Consider the following 20,780-nt stretch of genomic DNA (forward strand, 5'->3'; position numbering starts at 1 on the left):
TGTCAGGATTTTAAAAGGATAAAAAAAAACTATATCGTGATAGTAGTGATATTCTGACTTTATTTTTATGTAATGACTAAATGCAGTTACACATAATATGCCATAGGTCCTTTACATTAGTCTTTTAGGCACAATGAAGTATGGTGGAAACTGGCTATGAGGAGAATTAGCTCCAAAAAATGGGGACTGACTTCATTAATGGGAGGTGGTTTGGTTACATGTGTACAATTTGGTTCAAGTGTACAATAAACTATGGTATTAAGTAAGAAATGGTTGTGGGTTTGAGCCCTGTTCCGGGTGACTGTCTATGAGGAGTGGTGTGTTCTCTCTGTGTCTGCGTGGGTTTCCTCCAGGTGACTGTCTATGAGGAGTGTGGTGTGTTCTCTCTGTGTCTGCGTGGGTTTCCTCCGGATGACTGTCTGTGAGGAGTGGGGTGTGTTCTCTCTGTGTCTGTGTGAGTTTCCTCCGGGTGACTGTGAGGAGTGTGGTGTGTTCTCTCTGTGTCTCTGTGGGTTTCCTCCGGGTGCTCCGGTTTCATCCCACAGTCCAAAAACACACGTTGGTAGGTGGATTGGCGTCTCGAAAGTGTCCGTAGGTGTGAGTGTGTGAGTGAATGTGTGTGTGTGTGTGTGTGTTTGTGTGTGTTGCCCTGTGAAGGACTGGCGCACCCTCCAGGATGTATTCGCCCAATGATTCCAGGTAGGCTCTGGACCCACCACGACCCTGAACTGAATAAGGGTTACAGATAATGGATGAATGATATTCCCAGTATATAGAGTATTTTTTCACACAATATGAGGATGGTTATCTTATGATGGAGTGATCACTACCACCCACACACCCCTTCCACTGCTCCCTAAATTAGATTTATTTGAAAAAAAAAATGACATTCTGTGAGTGTGTGTCTGCTTCTGCTGTGAGTACAGTCTGAGAACCAGTGCTTTGCCTCACCTCAGCCTTCAAAAAGCCAAGTTTAGAACTGACAATCTCACAACCCAGTTAAATGATTACATATAAAGGTTAAATAATATTCTCAGCAGCTAAACGGAGTGTTCGGTCAGATATTGTGGGTAGTAACTTGTTCCGTATGCTAGGGTTTATGTATCTGTGTCACATAATCATGGGTGTATATTTTTTGTGTATAATGTTTTCTTCACCCTCCTCATTATTATTAAATGGTAACTAAACTCACTCATATGGAAGCCCAGGCCCATCTTTATGTTTCCTGTAGCTGTATTTCAAGATATTCAGTTCAGAAGAAAGATTTAATGTAATATGACATTCTGGATTTTCAAGAAGCTACTTATAAAGTTATTAACTGTTATTTGTGTGGGGAAAAAATATATATTTCTACTATCATTAGTTCATATTCCAACAGTTCTTAAAAAGATCTAATGCTGAATTCATCCCTTCCCTCGTAATCTATGTCAAATATTGATCTGTCCTCAGGGTGACTCTCACTTTAAAACACTTTATCAGCGGCAAAGTTAAGAGCACTTTTCCTGTCTGCTGTCCTTACTGATGGATAACTGATCTGCTGGACAGCCAACCAGAGCTTTTGTTTGTGTACATGTGGGTGTATGGTTTGGTATATATGTCGGTGTGTGTGTGTGTGTGTGTGTGTGTGTGTGTGTAATGCTCCTAATTAGATCAAGGCATCAACGTTAACTGCAGAGATCACATGCACATCACATGGATTCCTCATAAATCAAGCTTGTGTCAGTGAGTGGGCACAGATGAACGAGTGTGTGCATGGGAAAGTGTAAAGGTGGTTCATCTGAACAAAGGTCAGCTGTCTTGTTTAAAATGACGTGGGTGGGCTTTGGCATCAGGAAAGCTGTCATGATATCAGTCAGTCATTTAAAAGAAAAACATGTTTTGAAAAACAGAGTGAGAGACTGTGGTACAACTGCAGACCAAAGTTAACGCTGTTTGTCTTAAGGATATATGCCCTGTAGCCGACCTCTGTGTAGGTACCGGCTCGGGTAATTTATTCTGATATGAGGGGTATTTTTAAGGTTTTTATCCCCCACTGATTACAGAAATAACCTCCACTCTTCTGAAGACGCTGATCATTCGATGAAGTGACATGAGCGAGGTCAACTTCTCATGTCAGATGTTTAGTTCTGGATTAAAAGTTGTACTCCCACTAATCTCAGAGATGGGGATCTACCTATTCTTAACCGCACAGAGTCAGTGCTCCACTGCCCACTTCTGGGTGGTCAAGGCTAGGGCTGTGCCATATTCTATCGTTCGCAATAGTATCGTCATCATTTTTTTAATTATTTAAAAAAGTGAATATTATGATATTGTGATATTCTAACATTTTTACTTAATGACATCATGCAATTAGCCATAATGTGGCATACGTTTTTTACGTGACTTCTTTAGGCACAGTGAAGCATGGTGGAAAGTGGCTCCGAATGATTGAAATTACATTTGTAGTAAAAAAAATACAAAACTTTGTAAAAAAAAAAAAAAAAAAAAAAAAAATTAAAACATTTAATACTTTAAACATATATTCATTCATTCATTGTCTGTAAGTGCTTATCCTGTTCAGGGTCACAGTTGGTCCAGAGCCTACCCGGAATCACTGAGCACAAGGCAGGAACACACCCTGGAGGGGGTGCCAGTCCTTTGCAGGGGGTAACACACATTCACATCTAGGGACACTTTTGAGTCGCAAATCCACTTACCAACTGGAACATGGGAGGAACCCCACGTGGACACAGGGAGAACACACCACACTCCTCACAGACAGTCACCTGGAGGAAACCCACGCAGACACAGAGAGAACACACCACACTCCTCACAGACAGTCACTCGGAGAAAACCCACTCGGACACAGGGAGAACACCCCACACACTTCTCACAGACAGTCACCCAGAGTGGGACTTGAACCCACAACCTCCAGGACCCTGGAGTTGTATGACTACACCACAATGCCTCACCCTATGTTGCATATATGTAATATAATTAATATAAATATAACTTTTTATTTATTTATTTTTTTTGACCCCTAGTCAAGGTTTTACTACACCACTAGCCAGTGCTTGGCTGTGACTGTGATGATCATACACATGTGATATGCTCCACAGCATCCCATTTGGCTGACAGTGTTTTTCAGTGGAGATTTGACGTCATGTTACTGTTTGCAGCTTAATTTGACTGAAATAAGTCATTAGGAGAAATGCTGTTCTGGGTAAACTACCTGAATTAGGTACAAAACTTTCAAAATAATACTTAAAGGGAACATCTACGAATGTGGGGAAATGCAGTTCTCTCTGGTTTGTTTAAGTTCAGAAGCTCTGCAGCTTGTCAAGTGGTGGAACAGTGTGTTTAATTGTTGTATGTACATGGATGAAGTCTAACTTGTTTGTATGATTTTATTTACTGTACGGTAATGCAGTTAGCTGTCTTCTGAGTTTGGAGACATTTCCACCATGAATTATTTGAAACAGCAAAAATAAGTCAATATTATCCACCTGCGGAGCAATAATTGGGCATTATCCTCATCTCTGTTCGTACTTTTGGAGTTGTCTTAAAAACTCCAGATGCATCTATCATGAGCAAAGAGGGGGAGAAAGCTTCGCATAGGACCACGACTGTTTATTCACTCATTTACTGACACTGGGGTTCAGTAAACACATTACACAGGTTTCCAGCACAGACGGGTGAGCTAGCAAACAGTGAGGAAACATCATCTGAATTTTATAAAAAGCCTGTTTTGATTACAATTGTAAACATCGCCTTTAAGTATAAAAATACTCTGTTGCATCCCAGGTTGCTTATAATGTACTGTCACTGTGGTCATAAAACCTCTCATTTAAAAGGAGAATGTGAAAACTTTTTTCAATTTATGTACAAAAGTTTAAATTTCAAGTAATTTGGCACAATTTTAGCTGGTTATGACTGTAAGGAGATTTTGAGGATACAGCAACAATGTATACATTTGTATGTGTTTGGTTCCTAATGAGCCTCTCTGTATTTACAGTGTTTTTGTATGAAATATTCCTGTATTTTCGTGGTTGGCCAGTAGAGGGCACAATTGTCCACCCAGAATACAGGACATCACTGACTGGAGACCTAGAGTGTCTATAATGTATAACACACACACACAAAAACAAACAATCTTTAATTTGCTTGTAAAGGTTAAGTGATTTTTTCAGGTATTCCTGGTGTAAAAGAGAGGACTCTGGTGGCAGTGAAGCCAGACGGGGTCCAGAGACGTCTGATTGGTCAGATCATTAAACGCTTTGAGCAACGAGGCTTCCGATTGGTGGGCCTAAAAATGCTTCAGGTGAGTGATCTACTCAAACGTCCTCTCTGTGTATGAATGTGCGTACATTTGTAGAGACCCTTGGGGGAATGTGGTCAAAAGTTTGTTGATACCTGCTCATCCATTTCTTCTCATTAATAGGTAGGTCGTGCCCCTTCGCTGTGAGTCTCTACTTGAGAATGTGTGTGGTTTATTGAGGTCAGATAATAAAAGCGCATCAGACTCTTACAACTCAAGTTTACTGAATGAATGCTCCACTCTAGGAAGGCGGTTCCAGCCCAGTTCTGGAGGCTCTGTCCCCCTCTAGCCCTCACTCGATGTGGAGCATGGACTTGAGCTCATGTTCTACTGCTCCAGAATATATACTTACATTCATTTAATTTTTGTGGGAATTACACAAGCTCTGTGCGCAATTCAGCCCCCGAGTCGGCGGTGGTGCTGTTTAAAGTAGCCAACTAAAATATGAGGTGGCTACAAACCTCTGAATATATATAGCGTAATTACCCCAACTTCCGGCCACTTTAATTACAATATTGGAAATCTTAGCTAACTGTAAATAAATAGAAGTACTTTACTCACTCAAATCAACATTTTTCAGGAGTCAAACGTGTACATTTAATGTCCAAGACTTGCTTGACTTTGAAAATGTTTTTAGATAAAAACGCTTGTTTAAGTAGGTGCCAATACTGCTGAGATTACTAGCGCCCCCGTACTTCGGCCACCTCCCCTGCTTGTGACAGTCAAACGAGACAGTTGCTCCCACATTCAGTGGTTTTGAGAGGTTCACAATGAGATTACGTTTGTCCTGTGTTGGTATCCGTACTCTACATGTAAGGATTAAAATGGCGGTAGATTTTTCCCTCAGAGAAAAGGAAGCTAACCGCTAAGCTAACTTTTACACTGAGGGAAATATCTGTCACGAAATGGAAATGTGTTGTGTTCCACATGCAGTTTTGCACACAAAGAATTACAACACTGTTAGAGACACTTAAATATTGTTTAGATGTGTGATTTCTTGCAAGATTGATGTTTAAATGCCCTACTAAAGCTTGAATTTACGTTTTGTCTTACCCAATGCAATTAGCGAAGAGAGAGCGGAATTGCACCATATACGGCCGGTGTTACACCGAATTCTGTGACCGTCGAATTCTGTGACCCTAGAGGGCGCTACTTCATAGCTGTGACATAGGGGGTCACAATTTCTGACAGCTACCGTCAGAATTTGTGACCACACTGAATATTAATTAAATAAATGTACTTAAAACCGGAATGCTTGTAAGGTTTATATGGAGATTCAGTGGGGGTCACAAATTCTGACGGCAGCTGTCAGAAATTGTGACCCCCTATGTCACAGCTATGAAGTAGCGCCCTCTAGGGTCACAGAATTCGACGGTCACAGAATTTAGTGTAACACCGGAATTAGGGGACGGTCGGAAATAGGAGGAATACTGATAGTGTATTTAAAGGCTAAGCAGCAGCTCTATGAAAGTGTCAAATAAATACAGTTATAGAGTTACAGTAAATAGAGTTCCTAACTTGTGTTTATTGATCGTCAGAAAACATGTTATTTCTTACTAATTGAAGGAATAAGGTTTAAAAGACAGTTGGTCCCCCCCCCTCAACGGTGTTGGGAAACTCTAATAGGCGTCTTGCCTGTGACGTAGATGGTGGACAACAACTCTAGAAGCTGCACTTAATTTAATGCAGAATGAGGAAAAGGTGTGTTGTTTTTGGCTGCAATCATTCAATGTACAGTGGGACATCTGTGCACAAATGGCCCAAAGATCCCACAATATCCAGAAAATGGACTAAATTTGTCCACTTTAAACGGACACTTTGGAAAGGACCCTCCGCTCACTCCGTTATCTGTAGCTCATTTCACTGGCGCTTTTCCAACAATATGGGCATGTAAGGACACCAACGAAAGGTGTTGAAGAGCCTCTGTAACATGGAGGTAAACAGGGTAAGGACACTCACTTCGCCTGTTTTAGTTGGTGTTAGTTAACGTTAGCTTGACTCGCTAAACTCGGTGGCTCAGATTATACTCGGCTACGTAGCTGCATTACGGAGGTTTATAGTGTCGGATGAATTCGAGTTCGACTTCGATCACATTTACAAGAATAACGGTACCTCTACATTTGAGTTTAGCTTATTGCTAGGCTATTGTCATGAATAATGTTGGTTATTTAGCTAGATACTGTCATAACAGTCAGTCATAACGGTGTTTTACCGCGGCGTTGTTCAGCTGTTGTCCACCAGTGACGTCACGGTCGCGTTCGAGAATTTCCGTAGAGAGCTCGGGTTTTTCCGTCAGTTTAATAAAATTGTCAGTTTTAAAGCAAATTAAGCTGCTATTTTCATTTTAATTCATACTTATATCTGTCAGTCACTACAATAATGTGAATATTCAGGGAGGTCCATTAAGTGGTGCTTAGCCTTTAATGCCCTTTTCTGTAATGATTTTGTAATTTTTTCCTGTCCTGTGTGTGTCAGGTGTTTATTACTGAGGGTTATTATTGTATTGTCTACTCATTCCACAGTATTTTCTATCTTCTCTGTGTAATGTGCTGCTGTTGTGTATTGCCACATGGCCCTGAAGTGCCTATTACTTTAAGTTACATTAAGGAATAAAGAATAAAGCATCTTGAACTTAATAAACTGGACAGTGTCTATTGTTAATTGAAATTCAATTTTACTGTATGAAAGTTCCTGTCATAACTATGAGCAGAATGTACTCAGCATAGTTGTCATTCCTTCCATGTTTCAGGCATCTGAGGAGCTGCTGGCCCAGCATTATTCATCTCTGCACAGAAAGCCATTCTACCCCAGTCTGCTGCGCTATATGACTTCAGGCCCCGTGGTTGCCATGGTCAGTGTCACTCCACCCATTTTCTAACTGCTGTCCTCCTCCATCATGTCCACTCCTGATAACACTGCTATAGGACAGTTCTTATAGAGTCAGTCAGCTCATTACATTTAGAGGAGTTGGAAATAAAATAGAAAAATGAAAGATGTGGTTCTCTTGGTGGAGGCTGATGTTCACTCTTCATTCAGTTCAAGTGTGGAACAGAGATGTAGTTTCATTAAAAGCCCTTCTGAAGTTAAATTCGACTTAGTCAACTCAAGAAAAAAAAAAACTAATCCCAAAACACGAGTTAATTAATTAATTTTATTTTTTTGGGTTTGTCTCTGGGACATTGAGATTTTACCTAAGCTCTAAAGACATTTTAAAATGTATCCAGAAGTTTTCATATTTTGATTAACGAATAAGGGAAAATGAGAATGTTGTTGCCTAAATTATGGCCAGAAAGAGGAGCCATAAATATATATTAATTTGGCACAGAGGAAGAACCCATTCATGTGAAATGAACCTTTATTTTGTAATTTAAGCCATTTATATGGATACACCTTAATAAAATGGGAATGGTTGGTGATATTAACTTCCTGTTTGTGACACATTAGTATATGGGAGGGGGGAAACTTTTCAAGATGGTGGTGACCATGGTGGCCATTTTAAAGTCGGCCATTTTGAATCCAACTTTTGTTTTTTCAATGGGAAGAGGGTCATGTGACACATCAAATTTCACAAAAGAAACAATGGTGTACTTGGTTTTAACGTAACTTTATTCTTTCATGAGTTATTTACAAGTTTCTGACCACCAAATGTGTTCAAAGTGCTGCCCATTGTGTTGGATTGTCAATGCAACCCTCTTTTCACACACTGATAGCAACGGAGGAGAAATGCTAGCACAGGCTTCCAGTGTCCGTAGTTTCAGGTTTTTTTTTTGTTTGTTTTTTTTTTTACTTACCCATTGTTTTTCTCGTGAAATTCCCAATAAGTTTGATGTGTCACATGACCCTCTTCCCATTGAAAAAACAAAAGTTGGATTTAATATGGCCGCCATGGTCACCACCCATCTTAAAAAAGTTTCCCCCCTCCCATATACTAATGTGCCACAAACAGGAAGTTAATATCACCAACCATTCCCGTTTTATTAAGGTGTATCCATATAAATGGCCCACCTTGTTGTGTATTACACTTGTGAAAGTGTATAAAGCGAATGTTCTAAAGTTCCATAACCTTTTCCAGGTTTGGGAGGGACACAATGTAGTGAAGTCCACACGGATGCTTTTGGGAAATACAAACCCAGCTGAAGCTTCACCTGGAACTATAAGGGGAGACTTTAGCATTCATATTAGCAGGTATGTACACTCTCTCTCTCACACACACACACACAAATATCCATGAATACTTGTCAGATTCATTATAATAAAACATACTTATACTTGCATTATGTTCTAACAACCAGTGAGTGTTTAAATGAGGTATCAAAGCTTTCCATAGATCTGTGCCACAGGCATCAAACCTCCACGTCCTGTCAGAAAATTAGCGTATTCTATTGGAAAGGCAACAACACTACACCTTAAAAACAGAAATGGGGCATGTTTCCCACGTTGATTCTGCTGGACATCGTTAACAGTGTTGAACAGGAGCTTTTTGTATTTTCGCAAGCATTTAATGTTTTTATAAATACCCAATACATTTAAAATGTTTGCAAAAGTTGTTTAGAGAAGGACCATAATATCTGCATGTTCAGACACGTTGCCATAACTACATACCTACAGAGGTGAGGCAAACAATACCTCAAAAATGGAGAGAGACTGCGTGATGTGTGAAATGGCAGGGGGCTATAACAGGGCTTGCTCTCATATCACTTTGTTGCTGTGGGTTGAGTGTAGTGCGTGGCACGAGGCTTGCTTTTAATCCACACTTTCAATCCGTGTTGAGCTGTCAATCAGAAGGCCACATGGGATCACATGATCTCACTGCTAGCAGCTTCAAAGCAGAACATGAACTAAATGCATCAACCAAAATTTGAAACTATTATTATTACCGACAGTGTTTAATAAAATAGATTGTGTTCAAATAAATACAGAAAAAAACCAATATGCAAAACCCTTTCGTTGTGTGTGTGTGTGGCCATTTGAAAAGAAGTGGTGGCTGGGAGGAAACGTGTGGTCAGCCTTTTGTCCTGTGAGCACGGTGTAATTGGAGTGGACCCAGTTAGCTTTGTTTTAATTGCTTAAAAATAAAAAGGAATATTAAAATCTACAGAAAATCTATCTATGTATTGTTACTTGTATAGCGCCTTTCTAGACACCCAGATGTCCCGGCGTATTCTTATACATCCAGGTAGTTTTATAGTAATTTTAATAGGTCTTTTAAAAATATATAATTGTTTTTAATCCAGACAAACCTTCCCAAATTAAACATTTACCCCCTTTTTTTTATTTAAACTGTTCACACATTTAACTGACGATATAATTGCGATGTTTTTGTGTTGTATTAATGTTGCAGGAACATTGTTCATGCCTCAGACTCCACTGAAGTGGCACAAAAAGAGATCTCGCTATGGTTCCAGCGCTCTGAGCTGATTGACTGGGAGTGCTGTGACCATGGCAACATCTACCATCCATGAGAGACTGGCCTGTGGAAAAAATACAGGCGTCATGAATTACACCCAGTACTGTGTGTGTGTGGACCCTGGAGTTTTGACCAATGGTTAAAGTGCTGGAGAATTTAAGTAAAACCCGTAATGAGTTTCTGAAGTTCGTTGTCTGCGGTGTTTCTAAAGGAAAGCTTAGAGTATATTAAGTGTTAATACCATATTAGTTTTGATTTGTTGATGTTTAAATATGTTTAAATGTTCAGAGTCACTGTAAAAATCATTTTTAAAAACCAGGGCTGTTTGAAAGTTAAAGTTTTTCACTGATTCAGCAAATTTTAGAAAAACCTTTGGTGTGGAATATTTGATAACACCCGCAAATGTGTGGTGAAATATTTACTCTCCCAGAACTTAAATGCCCGTTATTTCATCGTAATGAATGTCTCATCTGATCTGCACCACAGCATTTCACAATACATCCCAAATCTGTAATTTTCTACATGAATTCTAATTGTGTAGTTTACTATTCTCCAGTGTGTGCTCATAACCTCTGTGCAGGACGTTAGTGGTCAAACGATACACTGACTTCAGAATAATTATAGTGGATAATGATAGGCCCTGCTCCTCCAGCTGTAACCTCACAGTGTGGAATCACAAACGTTTGCTTGGCGTTGGTCAAATAAATGTTTAAAAAATATTTTCTGTGTTATTAAATTTGTCTCAGTCACTGTGTATTTTAAAGTTTTACAAATCAAAGCCAAACCATTAAATACCTGCATTTGAGAAGATAAACGTAACTGAAACTTAGAGAGAGCCCCTTCCTCAGCCGTGAAATGTCATTAAATGTAAATACAAATGGCCACCATTTAATCCATTGTTGCCCCTTTTGCAGCGCCAGAGTCTGCTCTCCTTGGAATGATTTACAATAGATGTTGGAACATTTCTGTGAGTAACTGATGGCCTTCATCCACAAGAACATGAATTATGCTGGGTATTGGTTTTTTGGAGGATTAGTTCTGGATCAAAAACTCATTCTATAACCAACTTATGGGCTTTATGACCATTTAAACACACTCTTGGTGTTGACCGCAGTCAACTTCAGAACCATCTGCTCCGTCCAGTTCACATTTTCAGTGTCATCTTTTTCATTGATGTTCATCTGTGGCAATTAATCTTTTAAACTAAACTTAAACGTAAAGGGAACATGGTAAGAATCTGTAACAATTCATTTTTCATCTGAAAAGCCTCACATTTGTTTACACATATTTAACTATTGTTGTGTTTTTCCGTTAAAAGAATGTCCTATTCTTAACTGAAATCAGTAAAAAGTCATCCGTCGGTGTTAGAGTTTGAACCCTACTCTGTTTACACTCTTTTGTGAAAATGAATGGCAGCTGAATAATCTTTTTTTCTGTTTTTATTCCATATTGTGATTTTTTTTCAGTTCAGCTCCAGAGAGTAAAACAAAACTCTTTCAAAGTTAATAGCAATTAGAATTCCAATGAAATAACAGTCCAAACACTGTTTTTTTACAGTCAAGAACATCCTTTTATTCAATCAGTTAAAGGTTCTGCTCTTTTCAAACTGTTTTTCTTATTATGGAAAAGAAATTGTAATTAACACATGCATTTCACCATGAGCTCTGGAGGGTGTGTCTAGAAAGAGGGCCGCCGCCACTGCTGCTTTTAGGGTGCGTGAGGAAGGGGTGGGGGTGGTGGTTGGGTGGGGCGGGGGGGCACTAGGGGATGGGTTAAAGGCTGCTGGGGAATCAGTCTAACTCTAAACGCATCTCAATGCCCTACACACTTTTAAAAACAAAGAAACCCAAAAGGAAATAGAAAAGAAAAAAAGTAATTTAAAAGAAGAATGGTCAGTGGCAGGGAGGGACAGGGCTCTGAGAGAGTTCCTTCCACAACACTATGGCTTTCACGTACTCCCATCTCTCAATCATGGCTGATACTGCTGCTGGCTTCATGTACTCAGGAAAAGTAAAAGGTTGCATATGTATGTGGGAAAGGAACAGGCTGCAAGGTATAAGCCTGAGTTCGATTTTTGCTGGTGGAGTTTCAAGGCGTCTTTAATTGTCACTACAGTCCAGGTTCTGTGGCGTGCAGCATTTAGGACCACATCACTTTGGTCTGAGGGCTTGGCTCATAATAGTAGATGACTCTGGGTTTTGGTCGGGATTTCTGTATTCTTCTACCGCGGAGTCCAAGTCTCGCCCCCTGGCTGAACCATTCTGTTGTAAGGTGCTTAGTCATTTCAGGATTTTTTTTTTATTTTTTATTATTTCTTCCCCCTCGAGCGTTTAAATAGCTGGTCTCGTACAACCACTAAAAAAGGTGCATCATCCATGTAAATTCTCAACACGGCATCTCTGCTGCCTCAATCTGCATTGACTGACAACGATAAAAACAACAAATTTGGTAAAAAAAAAAAAAGAAAATAAATAGAATCAAAACAAGTGTTTACAAACCTAGCCTAGCCCAGCAGCCCCTTTCATTCCCACTATCCATTCCTATGTCAACACGTATCTTCCTGCACCTCGTTATGCGCCTTTTATCTCTGCTGGAATCCTTTCTCCTCCGTCCACCCTTTGATCGGACACATCCCGCCAGAGCCCACTGGCGTAACTTGTTCACTTACATTAACTGTTCAATGGAGAAGCTGAAGAGATCGGTATGGTATACAATGTGAAGCATACAGACAAGAATAACATGTGAGCTAACTGCATTCTGCTCAGACAAAAGTTTTTGCATTTTTTTTTTTTAAACCCCTCCATTCAGTGAAAATGGGGTCGCGGGGAAAAGGAGATGGTTATGCGACTACAGACTACTCCAGTGTCCAAGAGAGGCAGAAGAGTACAGAGAAAGGAAAAGCAAGACAGAAAGTCTTTTTTTTTTTTTGTCTTTGTTTTTTTTTTTTTTTTCAATTTTCTTAATTATCAACAATAAAAAGAGGAACTAAGTCACACCAATTTCCTTTAGTACTATATATACTGCTTCGAAGAGCTCGAAGAAGGAGAGAATATAAGAGCAGGTTGAAGGGGGGGCTTTTCTGAGATGGGCACTCAGGATTACAAGATGGAGTCTGTTAACAAAAGGCACTTTTTAGGGACAACCTTTAAGATGCTCTGAGTCTAACACTACGTCACGAAACAAATATTTAGAGTAATTTACAGTGGGGACCGGGGTGGGGTGGGGAGAGGGGGCGGGGTTCACTTTGTAGCATAATCTTAACGTATGTCAGATCGGTTTCCACCAGCGCTCGGCATGAGATGGGAGTCTACTAATCAACTATAGCTACCATTAAAGAATTCACATCACGTCTCCACATTGCTTCATGCTTCTTTCTTCTGGTTTGGAGGGCATTTGAGCTGTCGCGCAGCATCTCCCAATAACGGGGAAGACAAAGTCGTAGCTTTGAGCGTGATAATGTGTTCGGCAGAACCGACTGTGTACCGTCACGGTTTGTAATCCGCGCGACACGGGGCCACTCTCGACGGCGGCTGCCAAACGTACATTTCTGCCGTTTCGACGTTAGCAGTGCATCGTTTCAAACGGAAGATTTGCTTTTCCATCACTTTGTATGCTTTTATTTATCCACCCTCTGTAAGAAAAGGTTGGGAGAAAAATGCCTTTTGTCACAACCTCGACTAAAATGAACCCCTCCCCCTTTAGTAAATACAAAACAAGAAATAGAGTAATGCAAGTTTTTTCCTAAAATTTGCTTTATGATAACACTTGTTTTTCTTATTTTACGTATAATAGAGTCTGAATGTACTTTATTCCATAAAAAGCACCAGTTTTATTAAGTGATATATACTTTGATGTGTTGCAAAACTGTTTCTTCAGCCCTCCCAAGTTTTGAGAACAAATCATTACAAATAAACATTAAAAAAAGAGAAAAAAGAGGAAAGATTAAAAAACAATTCCCAAAACTTACAAAGACTTTTTTTTTCTCTCCGCCCTGTAGTTTAGAGTCCCGGACCTTTTGGACTTGAAACGATAATAGAAGGATTCTTTTTTTCTCCCCTCTTCTTTTACACCCTCTAACAATCTAACAGACAAACACATTGTTTTTTCTACCCAAGGCATTGCACATGGCTCAATCAACATACATTATTTTTCAATTACAAATACTTCCCATCCAAACACAAAAGAAATCAAAAGCCGTGTCTTTCTCCTCAACACTACTGCTACCGTTGGCCATAGAAATGCAATCTCTATAGCTTTTATTTCATGGACTATTCTTGTCGGGTTTCTCTCGTGGCGAGTACGTAACTGGACGTTGGGACTGGTACTTCTGAACAATCGCGTAATTTAAGATGGACTCGTGCTACTTCAGAAAATAACTAGACTGCCACTGAGCTTATTATGCAAAACAAAAGAAAATGTATATATAAATATATATGGATATCTCCTGTATATATAAAGATGTCTATGATTAGTGAGCTGTCACTCGTTTTGCTCCAGACATAAAAATTTTCTCCCTCCTTTTTATAGCTTATATGTGAGAAAAACAACCTGAATTCATGTCGAACAAATTGCATAATGGGAATACAGAGGCACTTCCATTGATTAGAAAAGAAAAGACCATCGCCATCATAATTCTCATTGAGCAATGCTAGTTCTTCTACCACGTTGATGACATGGCCACTTTCTGGCAACAATGCTTCCCTGCAGTGAGTTACATGGTCAGGCAGTCCAGTTATTTTTTGAGGTCATGGATTAGAACGGATTAATGGAATCGATGACAATTTCAGAATGAGTGTCTATTTAAAATCAAGGCTTCCCTTTATAGTTAATCAGTGAAAGGTGGTGTTTCTGAGGCCGTGCTCTGAGCTGTGAGCCTTTACCAAACGTGAGTGGATTACGCTTTTCGTTTAAAGGGTTTTTAAACCAATAGCAGAGTGAGTAAATATCGGATCAGAATCTCCATCGGATTCCCCGTTCCCCCTGTGCGTAACTACGATATGTCCAACATTCTTTTGCTCCGCAGCACAGCCTCGCGTTCTTGGAACACGGCCGTCCGGGAGTGTAAACAGTAAAGTAAACTCCACAGAGAGGAAGGGCTTTCTCTGGACTGTTTCCGCCAGCTGTTTGAGTTTCTTAAGAAGCCTTATTACAAAAATAATACAAGAAGCATCATATGAATTTTCCTAGAATGTCTCGAGACAAAAAGGCATCATAAGGATGTCTAATTTGGAATGTTTTGCAGGAAAAGAAACAAAATCATTGCTTCTGGCATTTATTATTTTCCCCAGTGTGACAATTTTAAAAGCAGCAGCTCAGAGTCATGGCAGTGAATGAGTGTGTGTGTGTTGGAACTGGCATTCACCCAATAGGAGAACAGTTAGTGTTCAGTTGGCACTAAGGGTGAACGGAAGGCTTAAATTTGACTCTTTTTGATTGGACTGATTCTGTAGGTAGTTTTTGTCCATATCGTAGTGTGGGGGGGCAACAAAGCATTAGCTTTTCCCAACACTGACCTATAAAGAGAATGCCCTTTACAAATGTGGATCTACGTCTGACGAGCTTTAGTGTGTGACATCCACTTTCCTGTTTTACCGCAATAGATGATGTGCAAAATTTATCCTCTCCATTCGTCTTGTTTTCAATAGTGCATGAGAGTAGTGTTTTATTTGCCGCCTTTTTGTAGTGCAATACTTTTTACGTTTTGTTGTACTTTGATTAAGAAATGTGTCGTTAAGTTGACTGTTAAAAAGACAATGGGGGAATAGAGACCAGCTTCTCTGCTGTAATCCGACTACAAATGCTGTCAGAACACAGGGAGCATTAGCTTTAGCTTCAACGCTGGAAGTCAGCCTTTTTAGTGTCTCAGTAATTTGATGTCCCGTTAGTTTCTAAAACAATGCTTTTTTTGTTTGTTTTTCTTTTGTTTTTACCAAAACCTCACCATTGTTGATGTCCCCAGCCATTGCACAATATATCCTTGTTCGTAATTAACAGATTCTCTTCGTCCTCTTCGAGTTGCTCTTTTGTGTTGCTGTCGTTTCCATGGTTTTTGAGAGATGACCGCGCGTCCTCCTTTACCTTGTCATGTGATCCTCGTGTGTTTAGTGTTTCTTTATTTTTTTATTTTCAAAAATGAGGGAGGGGGTCATCGTCGTGAAGGCTGAATTCGCCAGATTGGAATATTCCAAATCAAGATTTTTTTATTTTATTTTCCCGGTTTCCTTCATTGTTCTGTTGGGGCGGGAGGGTCGGAGGGCATTTTCAGGTGGAATTACTTTTTCCTGTTTCATGATTCCAGATTGTAGCAATGGGATTTTAAATGCTTGTTCGCAGGCAGGTTTTGTCAGAGGAACCAAGACTGTTGAAAGAAAGTGAAAGAAAACTGTCAGGTTTTAGGTAAAACACAATGAAAACTGAATGTCAGGACATAGAACAGCAAAGAGGCTGTGTTGTAGGTTGAATGGAACATAGCAACATGACCACTAGATGTCACACTCTCATTACTAGCCAGAGGCTGTCCTGCTTTACCCCTCTCTCTCGCCGCCCAGGCCCTGTCCTCCAATAGGCGTCTGGAGAGCTTGCAACTTTTCACTTCAACAGCATTACTGTCTGTGCGGTTTAACTTTTAGCTTGAACCATTTAACTAGCAGCAGGTTGAGTACATGTTCTAATTTTTGCACTCGCTCTTGAACAAGTCCCACAAACCCCAAGTGGTAAAATGGCGTGGACTGGCACAGATTGGCACGCTACGATTATGTAAAGGGCACCATTTTAAAAGTGACACTTTGATTAAACATTCACACTAGCGCGGTGTAACTCGGTGTAACGCTGTGTGAGCCTGTGTTTGTCGAGGCTGGCAGTGTCTGGCAGGCGTCGTGTGAGAGGTAGCTGGCGTGCCCTGCCTGAAGATTGGGTTTCCCCAGCCCAGTGTGTAAAAGCGAGCAGAAGTGGGTCGCCGCCTCTGATCTGAGCTTGAGAGAACATTCTGGAAGTCAAGTCTTGGAAACACTTTGCCTCCGGGGGACTGGCTTTTGTTTTGGTTGACTCTCGCAGGTCAAACAAACACCACCCCCACCCCAAACACACTCCCGCCCTTCTCCAGCTCTAAGGCAGCTAGGTTCAGTAACTCTCCTCCCTCCTCCCTCTCTCGACTCTATCACTCCGTGTGTAATCCTTGGCAGTAGTGAGCACCCTTTTTCTTAGTCTACCCCCCACCACTTCGAACAACCCCCACCCCACCCCCCACAACTCACCCCTGCTCAAGTTCAAGTTCAACTGGCTATGACATCATGTCTGGTTGCTGTGGGCAACCAGACAGTCAGTACGTGACTTCTCAGTTTGCGGGCCTGTGCTGAAACTCTCACCCTCTCTTCTCTGTTGCCTTCCTTATTATTTGTCTGTCCTAGGACAGGGATGGTGCAGAGCTCTCGATTTGCCACCAGGGAGCTCCTCGTGCCCACGTTGCTCTCACTGAGGTAAAGCACCTTTGGTATTTTATTTTATTTTTTGCTGGATTTTGGGAAGAGGTATGAACTTTCTTGAGCCATGTGCCTGATATAGATATTTTCTACAGGTGAATGTTGTACCCGTGTGTCTCAGGATGCAGTGGGGCTCCCATTTGGAATCATGTAAATGGTGGACTTGAGGGAAAGTGAAAATGAGTTAATTTTTAAAGGCGAGAAAAATAAATGTGTCAAAGTACGATAGCAAATCCAGAAAAGAAAAAAAGTGTAGGGGAAGACGTGTCCAATTTGGAGATGGAAGAAGACTGAAGTGAAAAGGGGTAGATTAAAAAGTCAGGAAAACTAAGCAACTGAGTAAAAGTGTGAAAGTTTTGGGGTTGGAGCTGAAGACGGCGACAGCACCTCGCTGTAGAGCTTCAGATGGCTGCCATGTGTTGTGGAGCAGTGGCTGGGGGCAAGCCCCGGGCGGGTGTGGTTTACACAGTAATGAGTAAAGTGCACTGGGTAATGGAGGAGGCCCGGTGTGGTGGCTGCCCACTCGCAAAGCTCCAATCAACCTCCACTGCTCCGCTCCCACCGAGAGAGCCTCGGCACAGTCGAGCCTGGTCCAGATGGGCCAGATAAACATGCTGTAATGCTTAGCGTTCGCAGGAGAGAGAAAGAGTGATGCATGCAACTAGACCTCACTAAAACACTTGGGCCGGGAGTGTTAGGAATTTTTTAAAACAAATGCATGAGTGCAGTGATATTAGGAATGTTTTAAGAAATGTACAACAGACTGAAACAGTCTTAGGGTAGGACAGTGCTGCATTATTACTGCACTCACCTGTGTCTGCTGGGGGATATTTAGAAAGTTGTTGTCCCGTGATCCGATGCTGACAAACCTGTTGGGAGCTGTGGGGCCTGGCGTGGAGTATGCTGGAGAAAGAGAAGACAAACGAAATCAACAACATGGCACTCATAATATTCAGAAAAGTCCTTCAAAAATATAACAACAACACTCCTATAATGATCATTTTATGAAGTTAATACAGTCACATCCTCACAGACTGTGCTCCGCCTTTTACAGGAAAAGGAGAAGTTTGATGGATTGGTTAAATGCTTATCTGCTATGGTAAGGATTTTTGTTTCTGTGGCTGACGGTCATCGTTCAGAGGGTATTTACCATGGTTACAAAACTCTTGTGATAAAGATTTAGGTGGGAGAAATGCCATGTAAAATTTAGGGCAGTTTGAAGGACTCAAACTAGTAACTGGGAGGTATACAAACCCAAATTAGGCAAATATTTAATCAGAGACTGATACAGTCACTGCGCCAGATATGCATTCTGTTTGTGAAGCAAAACGTTACTCATCATCCGTGTTACTACTCGGTTCTCAGCCAAATTAGATACAAGTTACTAAAACGTCGTTTGAGTGAAACTGAAAGCTAAATGCAGCTCGATGATTTGCTTCACAGAAACCAAATTTAGTCCAGGTTTAACAAGCTTAACTTTAAGTCCATCCCACTGGATGTCTCGAATCAGTAAGAACATTTCAGAATGTGATTCTCTATAAACAGATCAATGTCTTTCAGCACTGCTCTATTTACAGAGGGACTCCCCATTTCTGAGAAACACTCTCTCTCTCGCAGTCAGCAAAGGAATCTGCTGAATAAAATAAACTGAGAAGCGAGGCAGATGCTGCTCATGCAAAGACCATTCAGTGGGATGCACCGTTTGTGTAAAAGGGTTTGAGGACATTTAGCAGGACTGCATGTCTGTTGTTAAAAGACTCAAGAGTCAGATAGACGTAAACAGATGAAAGACTTTTGGACACTGACAACAACAAAAACTAGAACTGAAAACAAATGAACAAAGAGAAAGAAAAACAAAACACAAAAGACAAAAGTGCTCCGTCCAGTGCCCCCTCTGTGGTGGGTTATAAACTTGATGAAGCCAATACCATCTTGCCCCATACACCTCCTCCTCTTTTTATTACTTTTTTATTATATTTATTTATTTTTTAAACAGCTCCACAGAACTGATCAAAGACAGCATAGCTCTAATCGTGTCACCACTAATCTCGAATCAGCACTGGAGTTAGCGGATCACATCTCTGCATTCCCAACACCGTGAGCTAAATCCCGCAGCTAGAACTTAATCAAACCGAACTGAAAGCAAGCCAACGTAAAAGTCAAAAGTACAAGACATGGTTTTTCATTGATTTCACCGGTCTGATCTGAGAGCCATGGGAGCGTGAAGGCAAATAAAGGATATGATCAGAGTCCATGTTAACTGCCCTAAATTTGTACCTTTTATTCAATATACCTGTGGCTGCTCACCACAATAACTGTAATTAGCTGCTTCTGGTCACAGGGGTTGGGCTACAGGGCTCGCACTTGTTACGACACTAAGAGCCGTCTAAAAACAGAAACAGTACAGTACATGGGTAGAGTTTCTACAGAAATTATATATTCATCCGTTAGGTTGGATTAATCATAGACAATGGAGACCACAGTGGATGTCTACGCAGGACACTTCTGGTAAGAAAACCTAGAATAGGGGGGCACAGCTTTTAATTTCCAACCCCAGCAGCTAGCAACACTGAGCTAATAATAACCCTTAGGGAAGGCTAAAGCATGAAATGCTAGTTTAAGAGATGTCAACTAGATGGGATGGGCCACAGCAAGATTTGAAGAAAGCAGAGAGGTAGTGCTTGGGGCAAACTTGAGGCTTTTGTTTGGACAGGTGAGTCCCAATTATGGCCAGTAGGGGTTATTGACTGGATGGTCAAAGACCAGTTTGGTCTTTGGTTTTGGTGAGATGGGCAGGGAGGGGGTCACTTACACGGAGATGCGGGCGAGGTGAGTCCGCCATCGAGGGGCGTGCTGCTGGGTTTAGAGTCGGGCATGGGGAGGGGCACTGGACGCGCCACAGGGGGGGGCGGAGGCAGTAAGAAGGAGCCGGGCATTTTGCTCTGGCCGCTCCCGTTATGCTGCAGACAACACAGACAGGGTCAGGAGTGCGGATGCCCCCGACACCCTGGCAAATGGCAAGACGACGTAGGCTCACTCCAAAGAAGAAAATATGGGAGGTGGGGGAGGCGTGGCTGAAAGTGGTGGGGTGTTGAAAAGGGGGAAAAACCAAAAAGATGGCGAATGTGTGTTGGCTTTGGTTATGGAAGCTTGTATGTGATTGTGTGTATGTGAGTGTGTGTCTGTGTGTGTCTAAATCATAGATTCACCACAGGCACAGAGACTGGAGCCGTGAAGGAGCTGGACAAAATCAAGATGGAGGGGCTTTTAAATGGTGGAACACAAAACAGAGGGCGACACTGATGGTCCATAGTAATGACGACAACTGAAAAAGGCAGAAACAAAGCAGCCACTTCCACAACATCCATAACCGATGGCAAAAGCAGAACAGAAGGAAGAATGTGTTTTGCACTGAAAATGTGTGAAGGCTGCTGCTGGTTAGGGGTGCAGATGAGGTTTTATTGAAGAGGTGGGCAGAGAACCAAGAGAAGGTGGGGGGAGAAAAACTTCAAAGTGCTGATAAACGCATATGGTAGATAACGACAAAACCATTAGTCTTAAACACAAAGGCTTGTCTTTTCAACTCAGTTTGCACTTA

The 20,780-nt window shown here is 41.1% G+C and overlaps 2 protein-coding genes across 15 annotated transcripts in view; one reads left to right on the forward strand and one right to left on the reverse strand.

Moving 5' to 3' along the window:
* The window catches only part of nme4 (NME/NM23 nucleoside diphosphate kinase 4), a 46,666-nt gene that overhangs the window by 17,782 nt on the left and 8,104 nt on the right, over positions 1-20,780 (forward strand). For 4 of the 5 annotated variants that reach the window (XM_066641792.1, XM_066641790.1, XM_066641791.1 and 1 more), the window contains exons 3-6: positions 4,170-4,300; positions 7,047-7,148; positions 8,370-8,482; positions 9,639-10,398. In XM_066641792.1, coding sequence (XP_066497889.1) covers positions 4,170-4,300; positions 7,047-7,148; positions 8,370-8,482; positions 9,639-9,759 — 467 coding nt within the window. In that variant the 3' untranslated portion in view covers positions 9,760-10,398. Of the gene's footprint in view, positions 1-4,169; positions 4,301-7,046; positions 7,149-8,369; positions 8,483-9,638; positions 10,399-20,780 lie in introns of those variants that run through there. The other variant, XM_066641794.1, reaches the window with a different exon arrangement.
* Positions 15,925-20,780, reverse strand: part of nfixb (nuclear factor I/Xb) — a 159,009-nt gene continuing 154,153 nt past the window's right edge. For all 10 annotated transcript variants that reach the window (XM_066641784.1, XM_066641788.1, XM_066641780.1 and 7 more), the window contains 2 exons: positions 17,994-18,085; positions 15,925-16,062 (listed from right to left, as the gene is read on the reverse strand). In XM_066641784.1, the coding sequence (XP_066497881.1) occupies positions 18,014-18,085 (72 nt within the window). In that variant the 3' untranslated portion in view covers positions 15,925-16,062; positions 17,994-18,013. The remainder of the gene's footprint in view (positions 16,063-17,993; positions 18,086-20,780) is intronic.

The sequence above is a fragment of the Hoplias malabaricus genome, chromosome 13, assembly GCF_029633855.1.
Source record: "Hoplias malabaricus isolate fHopMal1 chromosome 13, fHopMal1.hap1, whole genome shotgun sequence".
Lineage (NCBI taxonomy): Eukaryota > Metazoa > Chordata > Actinopteri > Characiformes > Erythrinidae > Hoplias > Hoplias malabaricus.